Raw genomic sequence first — 27,399 nt, 5'->3', positions numbered from 1 at the left:
CAATCTAGAACTTTTTCAAATTAATTTAGGGAGAAGCAAAGTTTTTTTCAAACTTGAGATCCATTTGTTTCTTTTATAAAAAACCTTTTTAAAAAAATTTCTGAACTTAAAAACCACTTTGCCCACCACTGCCTCCCACCACAAGGACATTTTCATATGCTTAGCAGAACAATAAGAGAGTCTGGTACACAATCCATTTTTTACTGATAACTTTTATTACTAACTATGTTTAATAAATTCAATGTTTTACTTTCAAAACCATGCTGGCCTATTTGTGCTTCCTTCAGAACAGCCTTTAGTTCTTTTCTACATATTTAAAATATCTCAAGTAGTGTTTTCTTTCTCTTCCTCTCCTCCTTCCTTCCTCCCTTTTCCCTCTTCCCTCTCCCCCCTCCATTAATATTATTCTTTTCTTAAAGGGGAAGGGAGGAATTATCTTTTTAATAAATTAGCATAATAAAAATGTATTTTGTTTCCTATTTGCACAACTTCTGTCAAGAGGTGTATATAACACGCTTCATCATAGTCCTATGGAGATATGTTTGGTCACTGCTTTGATCAGAGTTCTTAAGTCTCAAAGTCTCTCAATGTTTTTTTGTAGAATCTTCTATCAATTGTTCTCTGGTTCCACTTACTTCACTCTGAATTAATTCATTCTTTTCAAGGTTCTTTGAAATTGTATCTTTTATCATTTCTTATGGCATAATAATATTCCATTACACTCACATACCATAATGTGTTCAACCATTCTCCAAACGATGGGTAACCCCATTATTAGCTCCCAGGAATTTTTTCCCCTTCCTTTTAATCCTTCCTTCAAAACTGGGAAATTTGTTTTGCTTGTTACTATTACCTCCATGTTTTTGTGTTTCTATTACTTCCTTCTTATTGCTCTCTTTTCCCTATTTCCACCTATTTCCCTGTTGAATTTGAAATATCAAACTGAGATGGATTCAGCCATCTGTTTTAATTCATAGAGTTTCTTCCAACTATTTAAATAAATTTACCTTTGGGGGATTCTCTGGTCTCTTGAATATCAAAGTTCTGACTTAGTTCAGTCAGGTTTTTTCACTGGAAATGCTTCAAAGTCTATTTCATATTAAGCATTCTTATTTCCCCTTATAGGGTTATGTTCAGCTTTTCAGGGTAAATTATTCTTGGTTATAAAACTATTTCTTTTACTTTTTTTTTTTTTTCAAATATACTATTCAAGATTTCCTCTTGCTTTTAATAGAAATTACTAGGTAATGTATAATCCTAACTATAATACCTTGATAGTTGAGTTGCTTCTTCCTATTATTCCTTTGATGTAGAAATTCTGAATTTTGGTTATGGTACTGCTGAGATTTTTCACTTTGGAGTTCCATTCAAAAAATGATTGGTTAATTCTGGTTTTCAACGATCTAAGCAAATTTAATTTATAGATTCTTTAAAGTGTCCATCTTTTCTTTTTTGATCACTATTTTCAGGGAATTCAATGATTCTCATTATTTCTTTTTAATCTGTTTTCAAGGTCTGATTTTCTTAATATTTTCCAATTTTTTTTCAATCTTTTCATTTTGTTTTATTTCCTTTTTTTTTTTTTTTGATTTAGATGTTTTTACGTTTATTTCTTTCTTTTTTTTTTTTTTTATACCATCTAGACTTCCTCCCACATACACAATCTAAGAGTGGTAGATGCCAAGATAGTATAGATATCAAAGAATTTTTTCTATACAAGGATAATATGGGGAAAAGAAATTTTTCAGCAAAAGAGGTCAATATACAAAAAAAAAAAAAAATCTGAAATTACATGCAATGTTCCACAAACTTGTCAGTTTTTCTGACTGCTTTTTTCCCCCACTTTTTTAAAAAAAAATTCTTTTGTAAGAGATAGCACTCTAGAAGGAGGAATAAAAAGGGGGGGGGGGGGACTTAAAATAAATAAAAAATGTATACTTTTAAAACTGTTCCATACCCAGATATCTCCTCCCCCATAAACAAAGTAGAAGTATCTTCTCATATCTCTTCTTTGAAAGTGAAGGTGGTTCTTTAATTCTTCTGCAACACTCATTTTCAATCGTTTTGCAGTTGTTCTTTTCATTTTCATTGTTGTAATCCTTGAGTATACTGTTTTCCTGCCTCTGATTACTTTACTTTACATCAGTTCATATGACTTTTTCTATGCATCTCCATTTTAATCCTGTTAGTAATTTCTTGCAGCACAGTAACATTTCATTACATTTCATTACATTCATGTACCATAATTTGCTTATCCATTCCCCACTTGATTAATATATAACATAAACACACACATCACACACACAGTGTGTGTATAGCTACTACAAAGAGTGATACTATATTTTAATAGTCACTTTATTTGCAAAATTCCAAACTCCTTTCAAGAATAGCTATGTCCACTGACAGCTCTAACAATATACCGGATGAAGACATCTACTTATAAGCTCCCCCACCTCCACGAGCATCGACAATTCCCATCTTTTGTCATCACCAATTTGCTGGGTGTGAGGTGAAACCTAAAAAATCTGCATTTTCTTATTACTTATGTCTTAAGAGAACTGCTTTATATTGCTAATAATTTCTAATTCTTGTTTTGATCATATATTTGACCTTCTGGAAAGGCATATAATCTCATTTATGTTTCAGATATCAAACTCTTATTACAAATATTGATAATATTGATAACAAAAATCCCCCCCCCAACCCCATAAAAAGCCTCCCTTCTTATTCTGGCTATATGAGTTAACTCTCTTTGTGCAAAAGTTTTTCAATTTTAGAGAATCAAAATAATTTATTGTATCTTTTTTGTAATTGTCTCTTTTGTTTGGTTAAAATTTACCTCCTATCCACAGGTGTGAAAAGTGTATAATCTCTTTCTCTTCTAGTTATTTTAATGGTATGATTTTTAATATTCAGGTTGTATATTCATTTTGAATTTATAATGGAATATAGTGTAAGTTATTTGTCTAAGTCTAATTTCTTTCAAACTACTTTCGAGTTTTCCTAATAGTTCTTCTCAAATAATGATTGCTTTCCTAATTAATTGAAGGTTTGAGGGATATTTATTGAATTAAGTTTCGTTATTTATGATTCTCACTTGTTTAATCTTTTTCATTAATCTACGTTATTTTTTAAACTACTACTACTACTACTTTGTACTAAAGCTTGATATCTAAAAGAGATATTTACTCTTCACTCCTATTTTTTTCACTGATTCCCTTGATGGTCTACAACTTCTGTTATTTCAAGTGAAAAATTATTTTATCTATCCTAGTAAAGTATCTTTTCAGAACTTTGGTATAGTATTAACTCTGTAAATTATCTTTGACAATAGTAAATTTTTATCATATTGGATATTCTTTTAGCTATTTAAGTTATTTTTTTACAGATACTTTTGAATATACAAGTATTGAGTATTACTTTAAATGGGAATTTTTCTATAATTACTTCTTAGACTTTGTTATATAAAAAGGCAGCGTTTTATGGGTTGCAAACCACAAAAAAAAAAAAAAAATTGTCTACCATTAGCCAACTTTTCTGCTTTTATTTTTTTTATCTTCTCTTACTGTCAGTACTAGCATTTTAAGAACTATAATCAAACAAAAGTGGAATGAAGGGGGGGGGGCATTATTGCTTTGCTCCTCCCTAAATTAAATGGAAAAAGTTCTAGCATATAACCATTGTGTAAGATGTTTTCTTTTAGTATGAAATAGGTACTTTTCATGTTATACATATTATATTATATTATACATATAATATATATAATATTGAACCATCCTTAATATCTCCTTCTATAAATCCAATTATTTCTTGAATAAATCATTGTTTGTTTGAAAAGTTTTTATTTAAAATTTCAGACAATAACACTATATTTGTCTCATCAAAAGAGAATGGTAATGTGATTTCTTTCTCAATTTTGAGTAGTGGCAACAATTGTTCTTTTATTATTCTCCTGTAAACCCATCCTTCCACTTTTCCTCTCTCTATTTTGCTAGCTCCTCCATAGCTTTTATTTCCTTTTCTGAAATTGTTATTATTTAAAATCTCTCATGGTTGTTCTTAGTTTGGGTGAATCTCATTTGTATATATTATCTCTATTTCCTTTGTTTCACAGTTTTGTTGTCATAAAACTATGTATATAGTAGGTTCTGCTAATTCTTTTGTTTCTCATGCTTCTATTGTGATTTTACCATGTTCAGTTTTTATTTTGTTGACTGGATTATTCTTTTGTTCTTTTCAATCAAATTAGCTTAAAATTATCCATTTGGTTTGTCTTTTTAAAAATTACTTTTAGTTTTATTGTCTTTTTGGCTTCAATTTATTTCTCTAATTTTCAAGATTTCTTATTTTATGTTAACTTGGAACTTATTTCTTGGATTTCTTTCTTTCTTTCTTTTGCTGAGGCAAGTGGGGTTAAGTGATTTGTCCAGGATCATACAGCTAGGAAGTATTAAATGTCTGAGGCAAGATTTGAACTCAGGTCCTCCTGACTTCAGGGCTCTATCCACTGAGCCACCTCACTGCCCCAGGTTCCTATTTTTTTTTTTTAAATGCACAATTGATTAATAATCAACATCACACTTTCTACTTTGCTTATGTATATACATTTAGGCATATAATATTCTTAGGACCTCTTTGAATTTTGGAATACCTTAGATCTACCAGGTCTAATTTTTTATAATAGACTATAACTTCTTGCGTCATTCATTTCTTTAGACTTAGTTCCCAAATTGATGCTTTGACTTAGGGCCTGGTTCCGCCCTGCTACTGTGTTTGAAGTGGAAGGCCTTGACTTATTTAATCTGTGTTACTATATTAACTTCTACTTTGAGGTTCTGAGAGCTTTTCCATAGTACCTTAGGATACATCCTAGGGAACTTAGGGTTCCTTAATGCCATTCCTAGCCCCTTCTAAGGTCTCTGTTAGAGGGGATAAAAGCTTGTTCTAAATGCCTCCAGACAAAAAAGCAGAGTACAAGATTTTCTGACCATTCTCTGTTGCTAAGGAAGGCTGTCATCTTATTGTCTGCTCTGTTGGCTTGTCTAGAAGCCCCTTTCTCTATCTCCTTTTTGTGGTGGCGTTTTATGAAGTTCTAGGAAGGAAGAAGTCTGCTACTTTGGTTGCTTATTGTATTTCTCGATCTTTATTTGGTTGGGTGGAATTTTTTAGTTTTTCAATGGGGTAGATGTGTGGGATTGTTAGGCTGGCTGCCATCTTAGCCATAAATTCTTAAGTGACACTTGTTACTTTGCAAAAGGAATTCTTGGTCAGGTAAAGATTAGACTATAGAGGTTCTAAAGTACCTTCCAATTCTAAGATTCTTTGATTTGAAGAGCTAGAAAGGAGTCACTGGGTTATTAGCAAGGGTACATTTCCTTTTAAGTTTTTTTTTGTGTTTCTTACTGTATGTAGGCAGTTCTTGATGTGGAATGATATAAGAAGGTTAATCTTCATACTTCCCCGGGGCATAATTGTACAAGAATCATTTGTCCTTTTTCTTCTGTGCAAATAATCCAAGAACTCCTTAAGAGTTAGGGGAACTGGCCTATGATGAGAGATAAATGCTAGAGAACATATCTGCATGAAACTTATTAAAAGTGAACCAAGGCTATGATCACTTAAGAAACTTAACCCTCAGACGAGTGGCACATGGATAAACCACAAGAAAATTTCTGAGTCCAACTAACTCTACAACTGCTTCCTTAGTTTCTCCTGCCCCAATAGAACCAGATATTTAAATTAAAATGCTCCTCATTCCATGAATCTCAGTTGGTGTTTTTGGTCAGGACCTCTCAAAACTCTGGACACTTTGGAAAAGAGTGAAGTTTCATAGTTTTCTCCTGCTTGTCTTTTCTTGAAGCATGCGCATTCACTTTCTGAGGTTTTTCTTAACTATTATAAGCTTTACCTCAACTAACAATGAAGAAAAAGGAGATGGGAAAACAGAAGATGGGAAAAAGTGAAAAAGAAAAGGTCATATGGATGAAATGAAGGGCAAAAAAGAGGCTAAAGTGGTGAAATAAGGTAGTGGAAAAATTTCCTTAAGCAAAATATCCATACACTTTTATCCTTTTAAAAGCTATGCCCACAACTACTTTTGCAGTCCCAAACTTATGAAGGTTAATTTTTGTTTGTCCTCATTATTAGTCCTTCTAGCATCTTAACAAAATTTCTATTGTATTTCTCTGACCTTAAATTAAAATGATTAGAATAAATGGTTAGAGAACAGATTTTCTTTTAGTTGACTACTCAAGAATATTGGTGAACCTCCATTTCTTCTTTCATAAAGTGAAAGAGTTGGACTAGATGGCCTTTAGTTTTAGATTTATCACTAAATGAAATAAGGATGACCGAAAAGGCCAAGATCAAATAAATTTATATTTTGATTCTTGAAAAATTACATTTAAATTAATATTTCATAAATTAAATTATTTTAAGTATACTAGAACAATTACTATATTGAAAACCTCCATGAATCATATTGTTATAAAACAAAAATGTATTTTATAATGTGAAGAATCATTTTAAAATGTTTATGTTCTGAAGAATTTTTTTTTAACTTCAAAGAATCTTTAAGTTAAAATATCAAAATTATTATCTGTGTTGAAATCTAGTAGGTAAATTAATTTTGGCCAAAAATTCATTCTGTATTTTATTAGGAAAATGTCCTGGTCATTATTAACCTTGGTTTTTCAAAAACATTATAACATGACTTCAATATACAGAATTTTTCATCATTTTCTACAGGTATTCTTACAGGTTTCTTAGCAAAATTCTAAAATTTTTTATCAAGTAATAAAATAGTCATGGCCTTAGCACATTGATGTATCTTCATCACAGGGGATCTCTCACTAGATTAAAAATCTTTAATAAAATTATCTTCCTTGCCACAGCTGATTTAGCAGGGGAGGAAATGGAGTAGTATGTGCTATATTTAGTAACTTCTAGTTCTGTATTGTTAGATGAGGGTTTTTCTTTCATTCTGTTAAGACTCTTTCTTTTACATTTCTAACTCTAACAGATGACTTAGACAAGCTTTCCTAATAATTCCTGCCTCTTCTAACTGACTTACACATATGATGAGTTAAATATTACAAGATTCTCAAACATTAAAATCTTTTTAAATATTATTTCATCAGTTGATATGAATAAAAATTAACTACTTAAAAATGTAAATAAGTTGTGCTTCATCATTGTTAATGTGTGTGTGTACACACACACACACACATATATACATATATATATACACATATATATATATATATATATATACACATATATATACATATATATATATTTATTTATTTATTTATTTTAAAGGCTATTTGCAGGTGGAAAAAGGTGGAATTAAGTATGAGTGGAGCCCAAACATGTGAGCAGTGAAATTAATGCAAGGACGAGGAACTTTTAACTAATTTAGTAAATACATTTTCTATAATATATTAATTTTTAAAGTATATTTTTTGAAATAGCACTTTTTACAATGAAGAAAACCATCAAAACTTTTAGTGAATGAATTTTACAATCATACATTAAGATTGAAAGTTATACAGTAAACAAATTCTAGAAATGTTTCTTTTATCCAAGAATTTGAATAACAATTTTTGATTGAGCGAGGATTTTTACTTGTGCCAACTAGAAATTACAATAATGTTGACATCAGTGACTAAATCTTTTAAAATAAAGTGTAAATTAAGTACCTGTGGGAATTCATCCTCATCTGAGCTGTGGAAGTCATACTGTTTAATATCACTCTTATTGATCACAGGTAATGTCTCAGTAGTGGGCTGCTGAGGAGTTATCAAAGTCTCTGCTTTTGGCTTCTTTGGGTACTTCTTCTTTTGACGAACAACATCAGGTGCCTCTTCTTTTAAAGATGAATGATGAGGGTGCTGTTTGTTATAATTTTGCCCAAGATGAAAGGGAAAATGAAAATATTTTATAATTCAAAGAACCTAAGCTGCTCTATGAAAACCAAAAGTTTTATTTAGAAGTTATTTTTTATTTATTGTTTTGAATATGGAAATGCCAAGGCATTTACTTCAAAGTATTTTATTTCCCATTAGCTACAATAAAATCAATCAAGGGACTTGAATTTATATTTTAGTGATAATAAACTAAAATTAATAGTGTGATTTTGGGGATTATTCAAATGTTTACAATCCAAACACTATAAAAATATTTGTATTATCTTTCTTTTTCTTTCATTATAGGCAATGAATAACGATAACTTTTTAGTTAATATTATAAATAAGGAATTAGTTGAATTCAGTTTATGAATCATTTGTATGCCTGTTTAGTAACTTGATTTATTTGGGAGTAGTGTTTTAAAATTTGAGGTTGATTAATTTCAATGAAAATGAAGTTTCATTATTTTAAAATATATATTAATGTTCTTAGTCAACTTCACAAACAATATACAAAATCTTAAGCTGATGGCGAAGTTATACACGCAGAACAGAAACACATTATAATTGCTTTAGTACCAACATATTTTATATTATGAAAATAAACTTAGTAAAATATAATGAGAATGAGAAACAATAACAGAGTAAGATAAAAACAATTTCTAAGAAATTACCTAAATATAAAGGTTCTCTGAAACATGACAAAGAAGTTAATATTCTTTCAAGTTATTATATCTAATATGACAGTCACAACCACATATGTGGTGTATAAGAAAGAGCTGGAGATCATTACCACCAGCTATATCAACAGAAACAATAAAAATGTTGAATACAAATGAAGGGATACATACATACTTGAAAGACTCAGCATACACTAAATCTATACTGATTCAGATTTATATTTTTACAGAAAGTACATGAAGAGTTTAACCGTTAACATACACACAAAAAAAAATTAGCACTGATGGTAGTTTTTGAGTTAAGCAATTAAACTTTTAAGTGCCCCTTTCAGATTTACAAAAAGATGTGGACAACTACTGTAAATGATGAGTAAGCATTATATGAGATGCTATCAATCAATAACCAACAAACATTTATAGTATCTGCTATGTTCCAGGCCCTGTTAGAAGTGCTGCCTCAATAGAGGGAGTACCCATATGTTAATGAGATCATACTTCCAGCAAAGTGACCACTCTTGTTTACCCTAGTATAATTATTAAGCCATGCTAGCTGAATTATGAAGAATACTGACTTATTGCACTATCTACACTAACTAAACAAGTCTACTACACTGGTTTTCTAGTGGTAGATAATTTAGAAGTCATTCTGCTTAGAGACAAGAAATGTACTACATGAACTCTACCTGAAAGCTGTTAATTTATGATGCCATGATAATTAGTAAAATATTTTACTTTTAGAAATGAAATAAATTACAACTGCTAGTTTTCCTTCACTGACAGAAAAAGCAAAAGAAATTTAAAGATTAACAGACTTTTAAATGACAATTTTCAAGATTCCAAAATGATCTATTAGTAAGAAACTTAATTTTCCTATAATTTACTTTCTGTAAAAGAACTCTTTAGTAACATTCCATGTTTTATAAAAGGTTAAAGTTATCCTCCAGAATTTTATACGTATTTGGGCACATGTGAAAACTGAGTTACAATTAGAAAGTATGTGTAAAAAGACAGGCAGGAAACTAACGATGAGAAGAGGTATAGGTAGAGTGTGTGTGTTCTTACCTTTACATTCTTCCTTGATAAAAATAAAAGTTAAAGAACTATTAACATAAAATATTTTGTTTCTAAATTTCAATATGAAAAGAAATATATTTTATATATTTATTTCCTATAATGGAAATATAGCATGAAGAGAAATGCCAACAAAATAGTACTCTCTTGGCTAACATGGACGCAGAATACAAAGAGAAATAATGTGGAATAATGGACAGCAATTAAATAATAAGGGTTTTACTTCTACCTCTAAACAAGTCACTTAACTTTTCTAAGCTTCAGTTTAGTTCATCTGTTAAAGGAGAGTATCTGAGTAGAATAAGCTTAAAAATCCTTCTAATATTAAGATGCTATATAATCTAAATTTAAAGTTGTCCCTCCCCCCCCCCAGTAAGCAGTAAAATTCAGGTCCAAATAAAGTGAAAACTTCCTTCAATTTATGACTTGTGAACTGATTTCTTAACAAGTGCAGCTGAATAATCAATGACCAAGGATGAAAAGGGATTTAAGATTCAGGCATCCCTTCCAATGCTAGGGTTCTATGATCATATACATTTTTAATTTTTAAATAAAACAAGGAGCAATTTTCTCCTAAGTACCCAAACACCTCGATCCTTTCCTTTTGGTTGCAAAATTCTTTTTTGTCATTATCAAAGGGAAAAGCATTTGTGCTTGAGGTTGTAGTTGCCCTCTTTATAAGCCAGCCTTCCCCTTATATTTCAAGTTTTCTTATACTTTATCCTTTCTACATGCTCTGCCATCCACTGACACTGAGACTCTTGCTTTTCTACATCTAAGACATTCCCTATCCGACTGGGCTTTTTCAATCACTGGATATCCCCATCATGACTTTCCCTACTTAAATCAGCACTTCTTAATCTCCCTGGACAGCTTCCTTTTAAGTCCCATCTAAAATCTCTTCATTCAGAAAGCTTTTCTTTTCATACTTAATCAAAGTATTTTCCTTCTGCTAGTTACCTATAATTTATCCTGTAAATAGTATGTTTCTAGACAGACATTTGCATATTATTTCCCTTCTATTTAAAATGTGATGGCAAGAACTGTCTTTTGCCTTTCTTTTTATCCTGTTTATTTAGCGCAGTGCCTGACATGTAGTAGGTGCTTGATAAATGCTCTTTATGTTGAATTGACTTTATGGTTTAATCATACACTTCAGAAATGCACCTGCAAAAAAAATGAGGCCTTAATATAGAGCATTTATAAAATAGGTAATTAATATTTGAAACACGTAAACATTATTTTCAACAAGTTTAGAAAAGGTCAATTCCTAGGGTTTTGATAGAACCAAAGAATGGAGCTAACATTAATATCAAACATTCTTCACATCACATAATAGCTCAATAATTCAATTTCTGAAACCTTAATATCATTTGTATGGTCAAGTTTTTTCTACCTAGCTTGCTGAAGTATATGTATTGAGTAAAAAAAAAAAAAAATTAATTAAGAGCTCTCTAAATTAAGTCATTCCATTACTCAACAAGTATTTATCAAGTATCTAATATGTATGTACCAGACACTATTAAGTGAATATAAATAACAATGAATGAAATAAATTCATAATTCAATCTGAATGCATTCTGAAATGGTGCCACACATCTAAGTAAGCAATGAATAAACATAACTACAGCAGTTTAGTGTGGGAGAAAAGAACTTTAAAGTTCAATTAATCCAATCCCTTGGTTTTACCAGTGAGAAAACTGAGGAACAGAGAAGTTAAGTGACTTGCCTAAAGTTGTACCGCCTAAATTTGAAGATAAATGGAGATGATAATAACAAGAAATAGTCTACAGGGGAAAAAATTAGAATTTTGATGTTCAATCTTTAAAATCTGCCACCATTAACAAAGGACACTGCAAAAGATAATGATTATAAATATATTACAGTTATTTAAAGGGATAAATAAAAAATTCAATTTATTTTTCGATTTATACTTACAGATTTAAGTACTGCATTCAACACTTACTTGAATCTGGTCAAATTAATCAGATGTAATTTTCTTCAAAAGTTATTTACCTTAGCTTTACATTCTTGGACTTTGTGATGATTTCCATTATGAAGAGTTGCTGGAGTGGCATATATTTCTTTCTCTGGTCTATTAATTTTCACTTCATTAAGGATTTCACCACCATAGTCTCCCAAATGATACCTTTAAAATATGACAAAAAACAATGCTATATATTGTATACAGACATGTTGACCAGAATGCAGTTGGCCAGAACCAACCAAATACATGAAGAATATTTTCTTTGTATCTCATTTTTAAACAAAAAGAAAATAACTTCATATTGGAAGCTTAGTAAAAAAATAAAACTTTTTCATGACATGCACTCAACTTCTAAACTTTCTACACTTTTCATGGGAACATAATATACAGAATATTCCCCCTGAGGTGCTGAGAGTATTTTTATTCATTATACATCAATTAAGAATACAAAAGCAGACGTGAACATATCTTAGAAACTTTCATCCACTAAAACTGAATTATCAAGTTTATTCTACTTAATCAATTAGGTATAAAACTAAACTAATTTAAGATTTAATTCCCTTAAAATCTGATTAAACTTAATGAATACTGAGTATACTAAGGGAATTATGAAAATTATGAAAATGTTGTACAGTATCACGAAAAAATACAATTCAAGTTTAGTATATTTTAATCTGTATGAAAGCAAAAGACCCACAAATTTCAATCTTTTTTAAAAAACCCATGCAATTATTTTATATTTTTAATAATATTTACACTTACTAAAGTGTTACTCTAATGCTACACCATAGCACACAAGTGACCTTAGGTCATAAAAATCTATACAAGTAGAACACAGCTTTGAAAGGTTTTACTATGAACAAGGATGTAGTAATAGTTCAAATCAGGGGACTGAGGGAATGAATATCAATTTTCTATGGACCAGCTGGCTTAATAATTTGAGATAAGCTCATTTATCACAATGATCAATTTCATAATTACTGTAATTCTTAAAGATAACATTAAGTTATAGAGGAGTTTCAATAGTACTCATACTAGCCAAACTATGTTGAAATTCTAGAAAATACTGAAGTAATAAACTTATTTTCCAATGTCTTATTGTTATGGCATGAGGTAAACCATGCATTCTTGAAGACTTTCACAAAGTCTGATATGACCTACCTAGTTAAGTTTAAAAAGGCTTACAACTAGAATAGTAGCCATGATTTATGAACATATTGTGTGGTTTATGATCTACATCTATAGAGGATATATATGTGTGTGTGTGCATATATATATATATATATATATTCCAATGAAATCACATAAATTTTTGAGGTACTGGAGAAAGAATTTTTAAAAACTCATCATACAAATGCACTTTTATACATCAGAGGTATGAAATATCAGTGTTACCTTTTTTCAACAACTTCTAATGTTAAGTGCAATAATTCCCGTTTTGTTTTCTCTCGTCTCTTAATCATTTCCAAAATTGTTATGGCTCGGCTAAATTCTCGTCTTAATTTCAACATCTTTTCGTATGAGGCTTCATCATTTTTGCGATTCTATTGAAAAATGACAATTTTAAGATTACAATGAAGAACGAAATGCTATTTTTCATCTTAGCACAGAGACAGTAATTAGCATATTATTATTATTGAAGATTCTGTAAGACTTCTGTGAATAAAGTCAATAAATTAAAAAATGTTATTTTACTTTAATGAAGTATGTAAAAATATCTAAAAATAACCAGAAATGTAATATTTTCTCTTACTCTAATTTGGGACCGCCCACCCAAAAAGGGGGGGTAAATAAAAATGAAAACAGCAAATAAGCTTTATCCTAGTGATACTAAGAAAAGAAAGTTAAAAATGACATGTTTAATTATTAATATCTTAATTAGTACTATGAATTTAAGCTAACAGGAGTGAGTGACTAATAATGATAGTAAAATTTTTGAATTTCAGATTTTTTTCATGAGAAATAATTCATTCATTTCCAAGTAAATAGGAGAAACTCAAATTTATTGTTAAAAATATTTATAGGTAGAAGATAAGTAAGTATTGGTATCCACAATGGCCCAATATAGGCCATTTACTACCCCTAAATTTGACTTCAACAAAAAAGTTAAATTTAATGTATTAAATTTAATATATAATCACACTTTTAATACTCTTGAAAAAAAAAAACTATCACTTTAGGCAAAACCCCAAGAGCTAGGAGTAAAACTATGGCATACTTGGGTAATTTTTCTAATATTCTTAATATTTTTGAATCTCTCCTAGCCTAATGCATTTTTAAAAGAACAGATAAGTCCAAAGATAACATACCATATGGATAATGGGAAGAAAATAATAATGCCTAAAATGATTTTTAAAAAGAAAGCGATGATAAAAGGAATAAAATAGCTTTATTTGAATTGAAAAATTTAAAATAAAAATATTCCCAATAATTATTTTAAATAGATTTTTATATATTTAAAGAATTTGTTATATACTTATATATTATTTTGCTTTCAAAGAAATCTTATTTTAGGACTATGCTGTATATTAAAGGCAACCTATATTTAGACTAATGCAAGTCATTAAGGCCATTTGCAGATGGGAAAAAAAAAATCAATTGTATATCTAAAGTTTTACTTAGCCATTCATTTATACTCTTCAACTACGTTACGTTCAATCTACATTATACAGAACTGTATTAATATTGTGAGATTCCACTGAACATTTATCAGATCAGCAAAGATGAGAAAAAAGGAAAATTTATCCAAGAGGATGTGAAAAGAAAAACACACTAATGTATTATACTTGTGCCCTTGTGGATTGGCTCAGCCATTTTTGGAAAGCAATTTAAAACCATGCTTCAAAAGTCACTAAACTACAGATACATAGAGACTTATTGATACCAATACTGGGTCTATATCCCAAACATAAATTCTTATGGGCAAAAAAACCGTGTGTGTGTGTGTGTGTGTGTGTGTGTGTGTGTGTGTGTGTGTGTGTGTGTGTGTGTGTGAAAAATCAAGAAAAAAGGAAGTACCTATCAATTAGGTAAAGGCTGGAGAAAGTATGATATGATAGTAATGAATAGTGTATAAAAAATAAAGAAAAGGTTTTAAGATAAATCTGGGAAGATTTCTATGAACTATGACAGAAGGAAGTAAGAAGTTCAGGAAAAAAATTCATACAGTAACAACACTGTAATGAAAAATAACTTTGAAAGATTTAAAAGCTAGTTGGTGCAACGTATAGAAGAACAAAGGCCCTGGAGTCAGGAGGACCTGAGTTGAAATTCGACCTCAGACATATGACACTTATTAGCTATATTACCCTGGACAAGTCATTTAATCCTAATTGCTTTGCCAGAAAAAAAAAAGAAAGATTTAAGAGCTCTGATCAATGCAATGATTAGTTATGACTCCAAAGAACTGATCATGAAGCACATAACCTATTTCCAGTCGATATTATTCTGTCAAGAAGCAATAATCAAACCCCATACTATGTCTCTGAGCTAAGTAATTAGATTTACAAAGAAATCTAAAAGACAATCTCAACTTTCAACGAGTTCATAGGCTAATGAAGGAAATAATATTAAAATTACTAAATACAAATAAGATATATAACAATAAACTGGGGTATTCTGAGAAGGAAGGCACTAATAAGACTGAGGAACAGAAAAGATTCTTATAGAAAGTCAGATATTATCTGAGACTTGAAGGAAACCAAGAAAATAAGGAGGCAGAAATGGAGAAGAGTATTCCAGGTTTGGAAAATCTGAAAATGCCTGAAGTCTAGAGATGGGAGTAAATTAAAAGGAAGAACAAGGAGGCAAATGTTCCTGGACTGCAAAGGATGTTGAGGGAAGAAAAACTCAATAAGATTGGACAGGTCCAAGTAGTAGGTTTCAAATGCCAAACAGGAAGATTTTTTATTTTATCCTGAAGGTGGCAAGAGGCCCCTGAAATTTTTAGAGGAATTTTAAGAGAAATTGGGGGAGAGTTAAGAGCTGAAATGATCAAATCTATGTTTTAGGAAGATTAATTTGACAACTGAGTGGAAAACGAACAAGAGAGAGAGGCTTGTTGCAGGGAGACTAACAGCAGACTGTTATAATAGCCCAGGTATTGGGCCTATACCACAGAAAAGATGGCCTATATGACATGTGAAGACCGAGTTAGCACCCTGGATGCCTTGGAATCAGCCAGAGTCAGGATAAGCAAAAGTCCTTGGTCTTTATTCTTGGTCTTTAGGGGTAGAAGTAAAGGGAATGGATGTAGGATCTCCACGACCTCCATTCTCCTGTTTATGGCCAAAGTGAACCTGGCTTGTCTTACTCCACCCCCTAATTCCTCCTACAATTATCTGTATACACCAAAAGATAGAGCCAGCATAGAATACTGAGAAGGGCCATTTTCTAAGCATACGCTAATAGAATCATTGTCCAATTGGTAATTAGCCTTAAGTGCTTGGTTGTCTGATTCCCGTGCATCAACTCAGAGTTTCAGCCCTTTACAATGAGAGAAGTTACAAGTGTAAAAATGATAGACACTAGAAATAAACTGGAAATAGAGGAGAATAAAGAGTTGAGGATGATGCCTAGATTGGAACCTGGCTGAGTGGGAGGGCAGTAGTGCCCTCAATAGTAATAGGGAAATTTGGAAAGGGAAGGGTTGCACAGGAAAAATGAATTCAGTTTTGGACAAGTTAAGTTTAAGATGTCTACAGGATAACCAATTATGAGATGTCTAATAGATATTTGGAGATCAGAGTCTGGAGATTAGGAAAATAGTTTTGTTAATCATCAGCATGGAGATAACTAAGTAAAACAGCACAGAGTAGGAAGAGAAAAGAGGTCAGAACAGAGTCCTGAAGGATATTGCTTTTAATATGTATGACCTGGACAAAGATACAGCAAAGGAAAACGGAGAGTGGTCAGATTGGTAGGGAAAAAACTAGTATGGAAGATTAATGAACCCAAGATGAAGAATGAGATATATAACTTTATGCATGAAAAATGGGGATGTCCTTTTGTTTGATATCACTGTTTTCCTAAACGAAAATATAGTTTCAGGAAAAATTATCAATCTATATGTGAAAGCTTAGCATCCTACCTGTTAATAAGTAAAATATAATACTTGCTGTATCTTCTGAAAAAAAAACCTTAAAGTTTATCAAGCAAATTCTTAAATCACATTTTTTGAACACAAAATTTCAAAAATCCTAAACAAATATATCAGCTTTTTATTTAATACCAAGAGACTTCTCCTTTCTCTCTTTAGATCTCTTGTGTATCTCTCTGTGCCTAGACTCTAACTTAAAGGAATTACTCAAAACAGGCAGTAATCGTCACTCCCAACTAAGAAAATAAACATTATCATCAGCATCAAAACAAATATTCAACGTCAAAAAAAAAAAAAAAAATATATATATATATATGTATATATATATATATATATGTATATATATATATATATATATATATATATATATTCAATGTCGAGAATATATTCATCAGGGTACTACACTTTACTAGATGACATGAATTAAAATAGAAATATAAACGGGATCTTGCCCTAGAAGAGCTGACAATCTAATTGATAAGACAGGATACAGAAAATCATAAACACAAGGCAGCTTATACTCAACAAATACATGATATAATTAACATGAAGAGGTAATTACTGTGAGTTGGCTTTATCTGGAAATGGCTCACAGAAGAAGGTATGAAGCGGGTTTTGAATAACAGTTAACATTTGTAAAGCACTTAAATTTGAGAAGCATTTAAAAATATTATCTCACTTAATCCTCACAACAAACCTGGGAGGAAGCTGCTATTATTATCCCCATCTTAAAGTTGAGAAAACTGAATCAGACAGAAGTTATGTATCTAGCCCAGGCTTACACAGATAATAAGTAATAGATGCCAGATCTGAACTCAGATCTTTCTAACCCCAGTCTCAGCACTCTTATTAGCTAAAAGCTGTCTCTAACACTTCCTTTATGATTTTCCAACTATGGAAAAGACCAGAGGATAGGTTTATACATTTATTGTAAATAAAAATATAATTGTGGGTACATATTTACATAATTTGAAATTAATCATTCTCCATAAACCTCTAAACCATAAAAAAAGTGAAAGAATCAATTCACAATTCCAAACCTAAATTTGTTTTGATTGAAACTCAAAATGTTAATTTCGTTTTATCAAGTAAAAAGGAGAGTTAATTTACATTTGTGTACCCCATATAGGGAATAAAGTTCATACATGAACTCTACGTTTGGTAAACATAAAGTACAAGTTGAAAATGAAAGACCCTTATTCAAGAACTACTCAAAAACAGAAGTTCAAATAAAGTTGTTAAGTTATTTTTCTTCTTCAAGAGCATTAAATTGTGTCAATCTCTAAATTATGTTCAAATTATTGAAAAATATTTACGTGATTAGCAGTAAAAAAACAACAACAACAACAAATTTTTCCTAAACATCATTAGGCTATATACATTTATATCTAAATGACCAATTACCTTTCGAGTCTGCATTTTCTCTGTTCTTCTTCGAAAAGCAACATAAGGATCATTGTTGGTAGAGCCATCTCTTTTTTCTTGTTTTATCTGAGGAATGAGGGATGGCCCCCTGCAGTTTTTACGTTTCCTCACCCAGTAGTCATATACAGCCTTAATAAGGTAATCATCCTCATTTAGCAGCAGTTTTGCTTCTTGGAGTGTTACAAGCTAAATGAAAAATATAAAATGCCATAAGTGACAATATTTGAAAAGGAAAAAGAAAAATGCTAATAAGATTAAACATATATACTTTTGCTTTTACTAAATAGTTAAAATTACCACCACTACCAACAATTAAGATGACACATTAAAACCCAAGAATGTATTAGTTTTAAAATTATAACAGCTCTTTTCTTGAGAGACTTTGTCAAAGGTTAAGAAAAGAAAAATATTTTGAACCTAATCTGAAAGCTAAATATGCTTTAAAAAAAACAAACAACTCATGAAACAGGAAAATCTATAGAAAACATGAATACTTGTGATATTAGGTTTTTAAGTTTCCTAATTTTTCAACTGCTTTAAAGTACAGCGGATTTTATGTTCATAAACATGAACTTGCAAGTGGCTCTGATACTTCTTTGCCTTTATTAGTAGTAGTATTTATTACTACTATTAGTATTAATTATTACTAATTATTAGTACCCAAGTGGGGCTTTCTGATTTTTCTGCTTTCTTGAAAAAAATTAGACATTTCATGAGGTCAATAAGTCTGAAAAATAAAGTATTCTTATACTACAATGTATTGCCTGTATAGGTATTAATATCTTGATATCACAAATGAAAATCACAGGATCCATAAACAGATGTTAAAAATTCAATCTCTCATGCTTGCTTCCCAAATATACTAACTATAATTATTATATATATTAACACTACAATGGCACAAATTGAATGTAATATATCATTCATACTTGACTTGGTAATATTTATTTTATTTAAGTAAATATTTATTAAGTATTACATTTGTTGAGTCAATATTAGTCTAAGAAATCACAATACATATAAACAAAATATAAAATTATACCGCCATGATATGACTTAGCAAAATCTAGCAAATTTATGTAGATTTCCACCCTTTCTTAACCTTCTTTAAATTCATACACTCTATTCTGGCCTTTTCTCTAACGCGTATTTCCCAGAGGAAAACAAGAACTAAGTGCATTAGCTGAAAATATTTTACTTGAACTCAAAATGAAAGAAGCAGAAAAGGTAATATAAAAGGTAACCCAGAGATTACTAATATCAAAACTCTCAGAGTTTTGACAATTTCAAGAACTTAAGCATTTTTAACGAAGTTAAATTAACATCAATTTTTAAAATATTTTTTTCCAACAACTTTGATGAGCAAAATGTTTTATATCTGATCAAATGGGCTCTCCCCACGTTTAAAAATGTGCTTTCCAGTAACTATATGAATGAATGCCAGTTTTTTTTCTGGAAACTTCATTGAGACTCATAGCAATAATACATTCCAAATGGTAGTTCAATATTTCTTTGGGGAGTATTCAAAGACCAAATTGAAGTAAGGTTTTATATACCTGTTATTATGTTCTATACTCCTATGTAGGAGTATTTGTAAGAACTGAAGGGTTTTTTTCCTTTAGAAATAAATCATATTATTTTGTAAAATATAAATCTAGTTGTCTATCTCTCATCTCTTGTCTCCCCTCCCCCCAAAAAATGGCTTTAAGGACAACTAGATGGCAAGGTGGACAGAATGCCAACCTTAGTCAGAAGGACCTGAATTCAAATCCAGGATACTTGACACTTACTAGCTGTGTGAACATGGACAACAATAAATCTCAATTGCCTTATATCTTCCCCTCTCCCACCCCCATAACTTTAAAAGAAATAAAGAGGTTTATATTTACACCCAATTTAAACCCAGAAGCTATATACCAACTATCTAGTTTCAAATCTATTATTAATTTTAGTGATACTGGTTTATACAGAAGTATATTCTTTTCTGATGAATTTGAACTAATCTGAGAAAATATTATTATTCAATCATGGAATCATTAAAAAGTAAGTTTTTATTCACCTATTTTTTTTCTTTAGACAATTTTTCTAATTTTCTAATAAAATTTTTTTTGTTGTTCAATCATGTCTCTTTGTGATCCCATTTGTGGTTTTCTTGGCAAAGATACTGGAGTGGTTTGCCATTTCTTTGCCCAGCTCATTTTAAAGATTAAAAAACTCAAGTAAACTGGGTCAAGTGAATTGCCCAGAGTAAAACAGATAAGAGTCTATGGCCATTTTTGAAGTCAGGGAGATGGATCTCCAGCCCTGCGCTATTTAGCTGTTTCTAGAAAACTATAAGCAATAGACAGTTGTTCAGTTGTTTTTCGGGTGTCTGCAACTCTTTTGACTTCATTTGGGGTTTTTCTTGGCAAAGACACTATAGTGGTTTGCCATTTCCTTTTCCAGTTCATACTATAGGTGAGAGAATTAACACAAATTAGGTTAAGTGAGTTGTCCGGGTTCACAATTAGTAAGTGTCTAAGGCTGACTTTGAACTCAACTCTCTTCCTGACTCCAGACCTGGAGCTTTCTCCAATCATGCCACTTTGCTATCCAAGAAAATTACAAATAACCAAAAGAATAACTAAAAATTCTATTAGACTAATTCAAGTAAAAGGAGTAGACCTCATTGGTTCTATATTCTTTGCTTTCATCTGTTTTCAATCTCTTGCTGTCTACTGGTTCCTTGCCTATTGCCTACAAATATGTCCTTGTCTTCCCCTATTCTAAAAAAAAACCCTCATTTCATCCTTCTATCCATGCTATCATCCTTTAATCTCTTCTGCCCTTTGTACCTAAACTTCAAGGCCATCTACAAGTAGTTGCACTTTCTTAATTCCCCCTGGTTTCTGATATCACTCAACCAAAACTGCTCTCTACAAAGTTATCAATAACCTTAGTTACCCAATGGTTTTTTCTCAAATCTGATTCATCCTACATCTCTGAAGTTTTTAACACTACTGATCATTCTCTTTTCCTGGACACTCTCTTCTCTCTAAGTTTCCAGGACATTAGTCTCTCCTGGTTCTCATTCTATCTATATAATCTGCCTTTTTCTTAACCTTCTTTACAGGATCCAAGTCATACCCTACTGAACATGGGTACCCAAAAGGGTTCTGTCTTGAGCCTTCATTTCTTCTCACTTAATACTATTTTATCTGGTGATTTTATCAGCTCCCATGAATGATTACCATCTCCATGCTAATGATTTCCAAATCTACTTAGCCATCCTTAACCTCTCTCATGCTAGCTGCTGGAGGTACAAAGACAGTCCCTGTCCTTAAGGATAAGAAATAGCAAATAGCCCAAATGCTATAGCTATAACCAGGATGTTTAAAGAATAAAAGGAAAAGTTTTCGTGTTTCTGATATGTGAAAGATTTCTGGATAAGGAATTCCTCAAGATAAGACAGTAATGGATGCCTCAGATCTATCTATATTTGATGGAAAGGGAAACCAGAGATTGATCAAAATTATGTATATCTTATAGTTAAGTAGGAAGCTGAATAGGTAATTTAAGTTTGGGAAAAACAAATCTGTTAAGCAAAGGTTTTTGAGATTTTGGGGTATCATGAAACTCCTTTAGCATTCTGGTAAAGCCTACGGACCCCTTCTCAAAATAATGTTTGCAAAAGCACTAAAAATACACCAAATTACAAAGGAACTCAATTAAATTGAAATACAGTTAGCAAACTAAAAGAAAAAAACAAAAACAAAAACAAAACTTCAAAAACAAAACAAAACCCGAGGGCAAGAATCCCCACTATAAAGTCTGATTACCTGACCTCATCTAGACACTCTTTGATTCCCTGTTCCTCAATTTCTTTATCTGTAAAATTGAAGGAACTGATTAGGTGGGATCCTTTCTAGTTCTAGGTCTATAAGCATATGATCTTATTAGTTAAAAGGAGTTTAATTAATCCCTTGGGTTATTCCAATAGTTTTCTAACAGGTCACTCTGCCTCAAGTTTCTTATCACTCCAATCCATTCTATTACTGCAGAAATAATTTTCCTTAAGTAAAGATGTGATTATGTTAGATTCAACTCCAGTACTTTTTTTTATTACCTCTATAATAAAATGTCAAACTTCTCTATCTTCTAAACCTTTCCTATTCTGGAGTCAACCCATCTTTCTAGTCTCATTAGATGTCATTCTTTTTTTTTTCTTTTTTCTTTTTTTTAATAGTAATAGTCCTTTATTTTTTCAAAATACATGCAAAGATAGTTTTCAACATTCACACTTGCAAAACCTTGAATTCCAAATTTTTCTCCCCCCATCTCTTTTCCCTAGAAAGCAAGTCATCCAATATAGGTTAAACATGCACAATTCTTCTAAATATGAGGACCAGAACTGGCAATTTTTCATCTCCTTCATCCCCATTATAGAAGTGTAATCCTCCTTACTTCCCCCTCTTTGAAAGATAATTCAAACAACATTTTCTGTATAAAGCTTTGGATGTTTCCCTTTCAAATCACCTTCTAGAACTATTTTCTGTATATTTATATTTGTTCACTATATATTTATGCTACATGTATTTATATGTAGAAGTATACTATCTTATTAGAACATGAGTTTCTTGTAAGCAGGGGTTTAATTCCTTGTTATTACATGTATCTCAAGAATGTTGTACATTGCCTGGTACAGAGTCATCACCTTAAAAATTATTTTTCTTATATGGAAATATGTACAAAAGAATTGTACATGTTTAACATATATTGGATTACTTGCTGTCTAGAAGAGGAGTGGAGGGAAATCTGGAAGACAAGGTTTTGTAAGAGTGAATGCTGAAAATATCTATTCATGTATTTTGAAAATAAAAAACTTTTTTCTCTCTTTCTTTTTTCCCCCCTGAGGCTGGGGTTAAGTGACTTACCCAGGGTCACACAGCTAGGAAATGTTAAGTGTCTAAGACCAGATTTGAACTCGGGTCCTCCTGAATTCAGGGCTGGTGTTCTATCCACTGCGCCACCTAGCTGCCCCTAAAAAACTATTTTTTAAAAAATGCTTTTTAATTTTGTTCTGAAGAGGATCAATTAAAGACATCTTGGGTGATGTCTTGACTGGCTCATTAATTGAATTTAATTGAATCAGAGTTGCACAAAATCATCAGCCTCATTCTCTCTTCCAGAGTTACTCATGTCCAATGGCAAGACAAAAATCTAGAAGACTGCAATAGATGACCTTAATATCTTTGATATCTAAGTTCTGAGTGCTCCATAGTGTTTATGTCAGCCAATTAAATGACTACTGTAACAAATTGATCTCATCCATTCATCTTACTGTAAGAAGCTTTTACATGCTTAGGAGAGGCATCCCCCTAATTCACCAATAGGTCTGAGCCTTCATGGTCTAACTGGTTTAGCCCATCTGCTAATATGGTTGTATTGGGCGTGATAAGTGCACATTATATAGATGCTTGAAGACACAGGTGAGAGTTGGGAGAGAGATAGTAAAGGTGGATAAACAGCCTCAAAAAGGGCTCAGCAGGCCCTTATGCCAGAGATACTTGTCCTAATGGTTGATGGATTAAATAAAATTCAATGTTGTGCCAATGATACACAATACTCCATAATATTCTAGTTTAATATGCTTAAGTTAAAACTTATGTGATAAGGGAAACTGAGGTAGCAAAGCATTTGTTCCTCAAAGATAAAATTGTCTTTTAGGAAGCTCAGTAGGAATTTTTACACATCTTTTTCTTTTTTTTTTTCCTTTATTCATTTTACTCTTTATTTAATTTCACCTTTTTATTCAACATAGCCCAATGTTTGAGTACACCAAAATCTTTTTTAATATTTATATTTATTTATTTTTTTTAATAATATTATCCCTTGTATTCATTTTTCCAAATTATCCCCTCCCTCCCTCTACTCCCTCCCCCGATGACAGGTAATCCCATACATTTTACATGTGTTACAATATAACCTAGATACAATACATGTGTTTACACATCTTTTTCAAGATTTATGCTTCATCTCATGGAAATGAACCACAAAAGATCAGATATGAATAAAAAGGCTTGGTACAAACTCTCTATTTTATAAAAAACAGCTTCCCCTGGGAGCCTTTCCACTCATTATTGTCTATGTATTCTGCATTTATCTTTTATCTACATGTTACCTACCTCATTAAAATATTAGCTTTCTAAGAAGAGAAGACTACCTTTTCTTTTTTCTTTTTTTTTTTTGGTCTCTCCCTCTCTTAAATCAAATTTGTGCACAAATTAAGTTAATCACCCCAGGATGTCAGTAGTTCTCTTCAAAAAAATGAAGGACAAACTACAAACAACAAAACTCTTAACATAAATTTTTAGCCTAGTTCATGGCACAAAGTAAGAGTTCAACAAAGCTATTTAAAAAATGCTCCAAAGGAGACTTAAATCAACTGATGCTGAGTGAAATGAGCAGAACCAGAAGATCACTGTACACTTCAACAACAATACTGTATGGGGATGTATTCTGATGGAAGTGGAAATCTTCAACATAAAGAAGATCCAACTCACTTCCAGTTGATCAATGATGGACAGGGGTAGCTGCACCCAGAGAAGAAACACTGGGAGGGGAATGAAAATTGTTAGCACTAATATCTGTCTGCCCAGGTTGCATGTACCTTCGGATTCTAATGTTTATTGTGCAACAAGAAAATGATATTCGCACACATGTATTGTACCTAGACTATATTGTAACACATGTAAAATGTATGGTATTGCCTGTCGTCGGGGGGAGGGAATAGAGGGAGGGGGGGTAAATTGGAAAAATGAATACAAGGGATAATATTATAAAATATATATATATATATAATAAAAAAAAAATGCTCCAAAGCACAAATACTAAAAGAAATACAAATTAAAGAAATTAAGATTCCACCCAATACTATCAATCAGCACAGGTGACAAAAGAAACAAATAGCAATTGAAAGAGAGGCTGTAGAACAATATAAACATTAATGTGGAATTTTAGCTGGTTCAACCATTCTAGAAAACAATTTGGAATTTTATTAAAAAAGAAAAAGATACTGTTTTATAAGTAGAGGGATACCATTGGAAGACAACTCTATGGTTGTATGTGTGTGTGAATGTGGGGAGGGATGTTACATATACATCTCAAAGAGATAAAAAAAAAAAATCCATATATACAAAAAATCTATAGCAATCTTTTTTGTTGTAGAAAAGAACTAGGAAAAAATGGGCTAATTTAAATGTGTCAACAAAATGAAGTATATTAAAAGTTATGGTATCCAAAATTACATTTAAACTACACAGAAGAAAATAAATTTACAAGGATGAATAAACAGGATAATTTTGTTATCACTTTGTGAAAATTAATATATACTTATAAAATTATGCAGTTTAATATAACATCTTTATTGTTATTTGTGAAAATGTTGGGAGTGTAGTTTATTATTAACTTCATCACTTTTAAGAAAAAGTAATTTATTTATTAATCTCTTTATTAGTTCTTCTATTTTGGTAACATTTTTTTCTTTAAACTCTGTACAACATATCTGATATGACATGTTTTTACAATATAGTAAATTTTACGGAAGATCAACTTTTTGGGGAGAAATTACAAGAATAATTTACATTAAATTCAAAAGGTATTAAAGTACCAAAGTTCATTACAGAGTTTTTCAAAAGGGAAGTGAATTTTTCACAGCATGCAAGTCTTGTCCATCTATTTCCATCTAACAACCATTCTGTCCTTTCTCTTGTCACTACTCATTGCCTCATGACCAAGAAACAATTTTTAGTTTTATTTCTGAACTCTTTTTGCTTTCTAATTTATTTCTTTGCCCTTTACATTTCAAGATTTTTTCTTTTGTATTTATTTTAGGTTTATTTGTTCAAATTCTTATCACCACATTCTGCATATTTGGAATGCAAAATCGGCAGTAACAAAGGATATAAAAAGAGATTGGAAAATGAAATAAGGTGATGTCTAAAGTTAGGGGCAGGAACATGAAAGTGGGAATGAAGTTGAAATACATAATTTTTTAAAGATTAAAAAGTAAAATAAGCAGTGGCTATGTGTTGTAATTAATATTCATCAATGATATTTGTCTATATGCTTTATCTTTCCTGACTCAGGTATGAGTAATAATTGGATTAATCATTCAGTTATTTGTAATATTTTGGATTTATCAAAGCTTCTTGGAAGTGATTGCTCTAGTTGTAAGAATATGTGTTTATATATATCTTTAACTGGTTTTAAAAAAATTTTGATAGAATTCTCTTATTCAGCAAGTTTTCTTTCTTTCTTTTTTTAAGTTACATTCTATTTCTTTTAAATTCTCAGTTTTGGTGTCATAACTTGTGTACAACGGGCTTTAAACACTGTATTTCATCTGATTTTGTTTTAAAGATTTCACAATGTTTCTTTTTAATCTTGTTCATTTATTTTCTACCTTCATCTTTCTTTCTAAATTGGCTAATAAATCTCTACGGTTTTTTAATTTTATTAATCTTTTCAAAGAACCAGTTTTTAGTTTTCTCTCTTTAATTCTTTTTGCTTTCTAATCTATTTCTTTATCCTATAACATTTCAAGATTTCTTCTTTTTTATTTGTTTTCTGATCTTTTAAAGGCTTTTTTTCAGTTTGTTAAGCTGCTTAAAAACAAACCAAAAAAATTAAAGTTAACAGCATATTCAATGCTCAAGGCTAAGCATACTAAAAATGACAATCCTCCTAAAGTTAGATTTAATACTACCAAAGTAAACTAAAGGGCTCCTTTACAAAGTCAAATAAAATAGTAACAAAATTCATTTGGAAGAATAAAAAATCTCAAATAACAAATAAACTAATGAAAAAAATGAACAGATAAAGGGAATATGAAAGCTTCTCGATTTCAAACTGTATTTTAAGGTAGCAATCATCAAAACTATTTGGCAATAGTTTTAAGGCAGGTAAGCTGGCACAGAAAGAGTGCTAAATTTGCAGTCACTTTCAAATCTGACCTCAAACATTATTAGCTTGTGACTCCAGAAAATCATTAATCTTTCTGCCTCAGTTTCCTCATTTGTACCTCAAGAATATAAACAGCATCTTTCAGGATTGCTATGAGGATAAAGTGAGAAAATATTTATGAAGTGTTTCACATACTTAAAAGCACTATATAAATATTAGCTATTATTACTGGTTAAAAAATAGATTAATTCTGAAACTTGTGAATCCAATAATTCAGCTTTCAATATA

At 30.9% G+C, this 27,399-nt stretch overlaps 1 protein-coding gene across 4 annotated transcripts in view; it reads right to left on the bottom strand.

Moving 5' to 3' along the window:
- The window catches only part of EPC2 (enhancer of polycomb homolog 2), a 160,436-nt gene that overhangs the window by 24,600 nt on the left and 108,437 nt on the right, over positions 1 to 27,399 (bottom strand). For 3 of the 4 annotated variants that reach the window (XM_074302161.1, XM_074302163.1, XM_074302164.1), the window contains 4 exons: positions 18,148 to 18,354; positions 13,041 to 13,189; positions 11,675 to 11,807; positions 7,701 to 7,892 (listed from right to left, as the gene is read on the bottom strand). In XM_074302161.1, coding sequence (XP_074158262.1) covers positions 7,701 to 7,892; positions 11,675 to 11,807; positions 13,041 to 13,189; positions 18,148 to 18,354 — 681 coding nt within the window. The remainder of the gene's footprint in view (positions 1 to 7,700; positions 7,893 to 11,674; positions 11,808 to 13,040; positions 13,190 to 18,147; positions 18,355 to 27,399) is intronic. The other variant, XM_074302162.1, reaches the window with a different exon arrangement.

The sequence above is a fragment of the Sminthopsis crassicaudata genome, chromosome 3 (assembly GCF_048593235.1).
Source record: "Sminthopsis crassicaudata isolate SCR6 chromosome 3, ASM4859323v1, whole genome shotgun sequence".
In the NCBI taxonomy this organism is placed as follows: Eukaryota; Metazoa; Chordata; class Mammalia; order Dasyuromorphia; family Dasyuridae; genus Sminthopsis; species Sminthopsis crassicaudata.
Note: the sequence above shows the minus strand (reverse complement) of the source record. Positions and strands in the feature narration are given on the sequence as shown.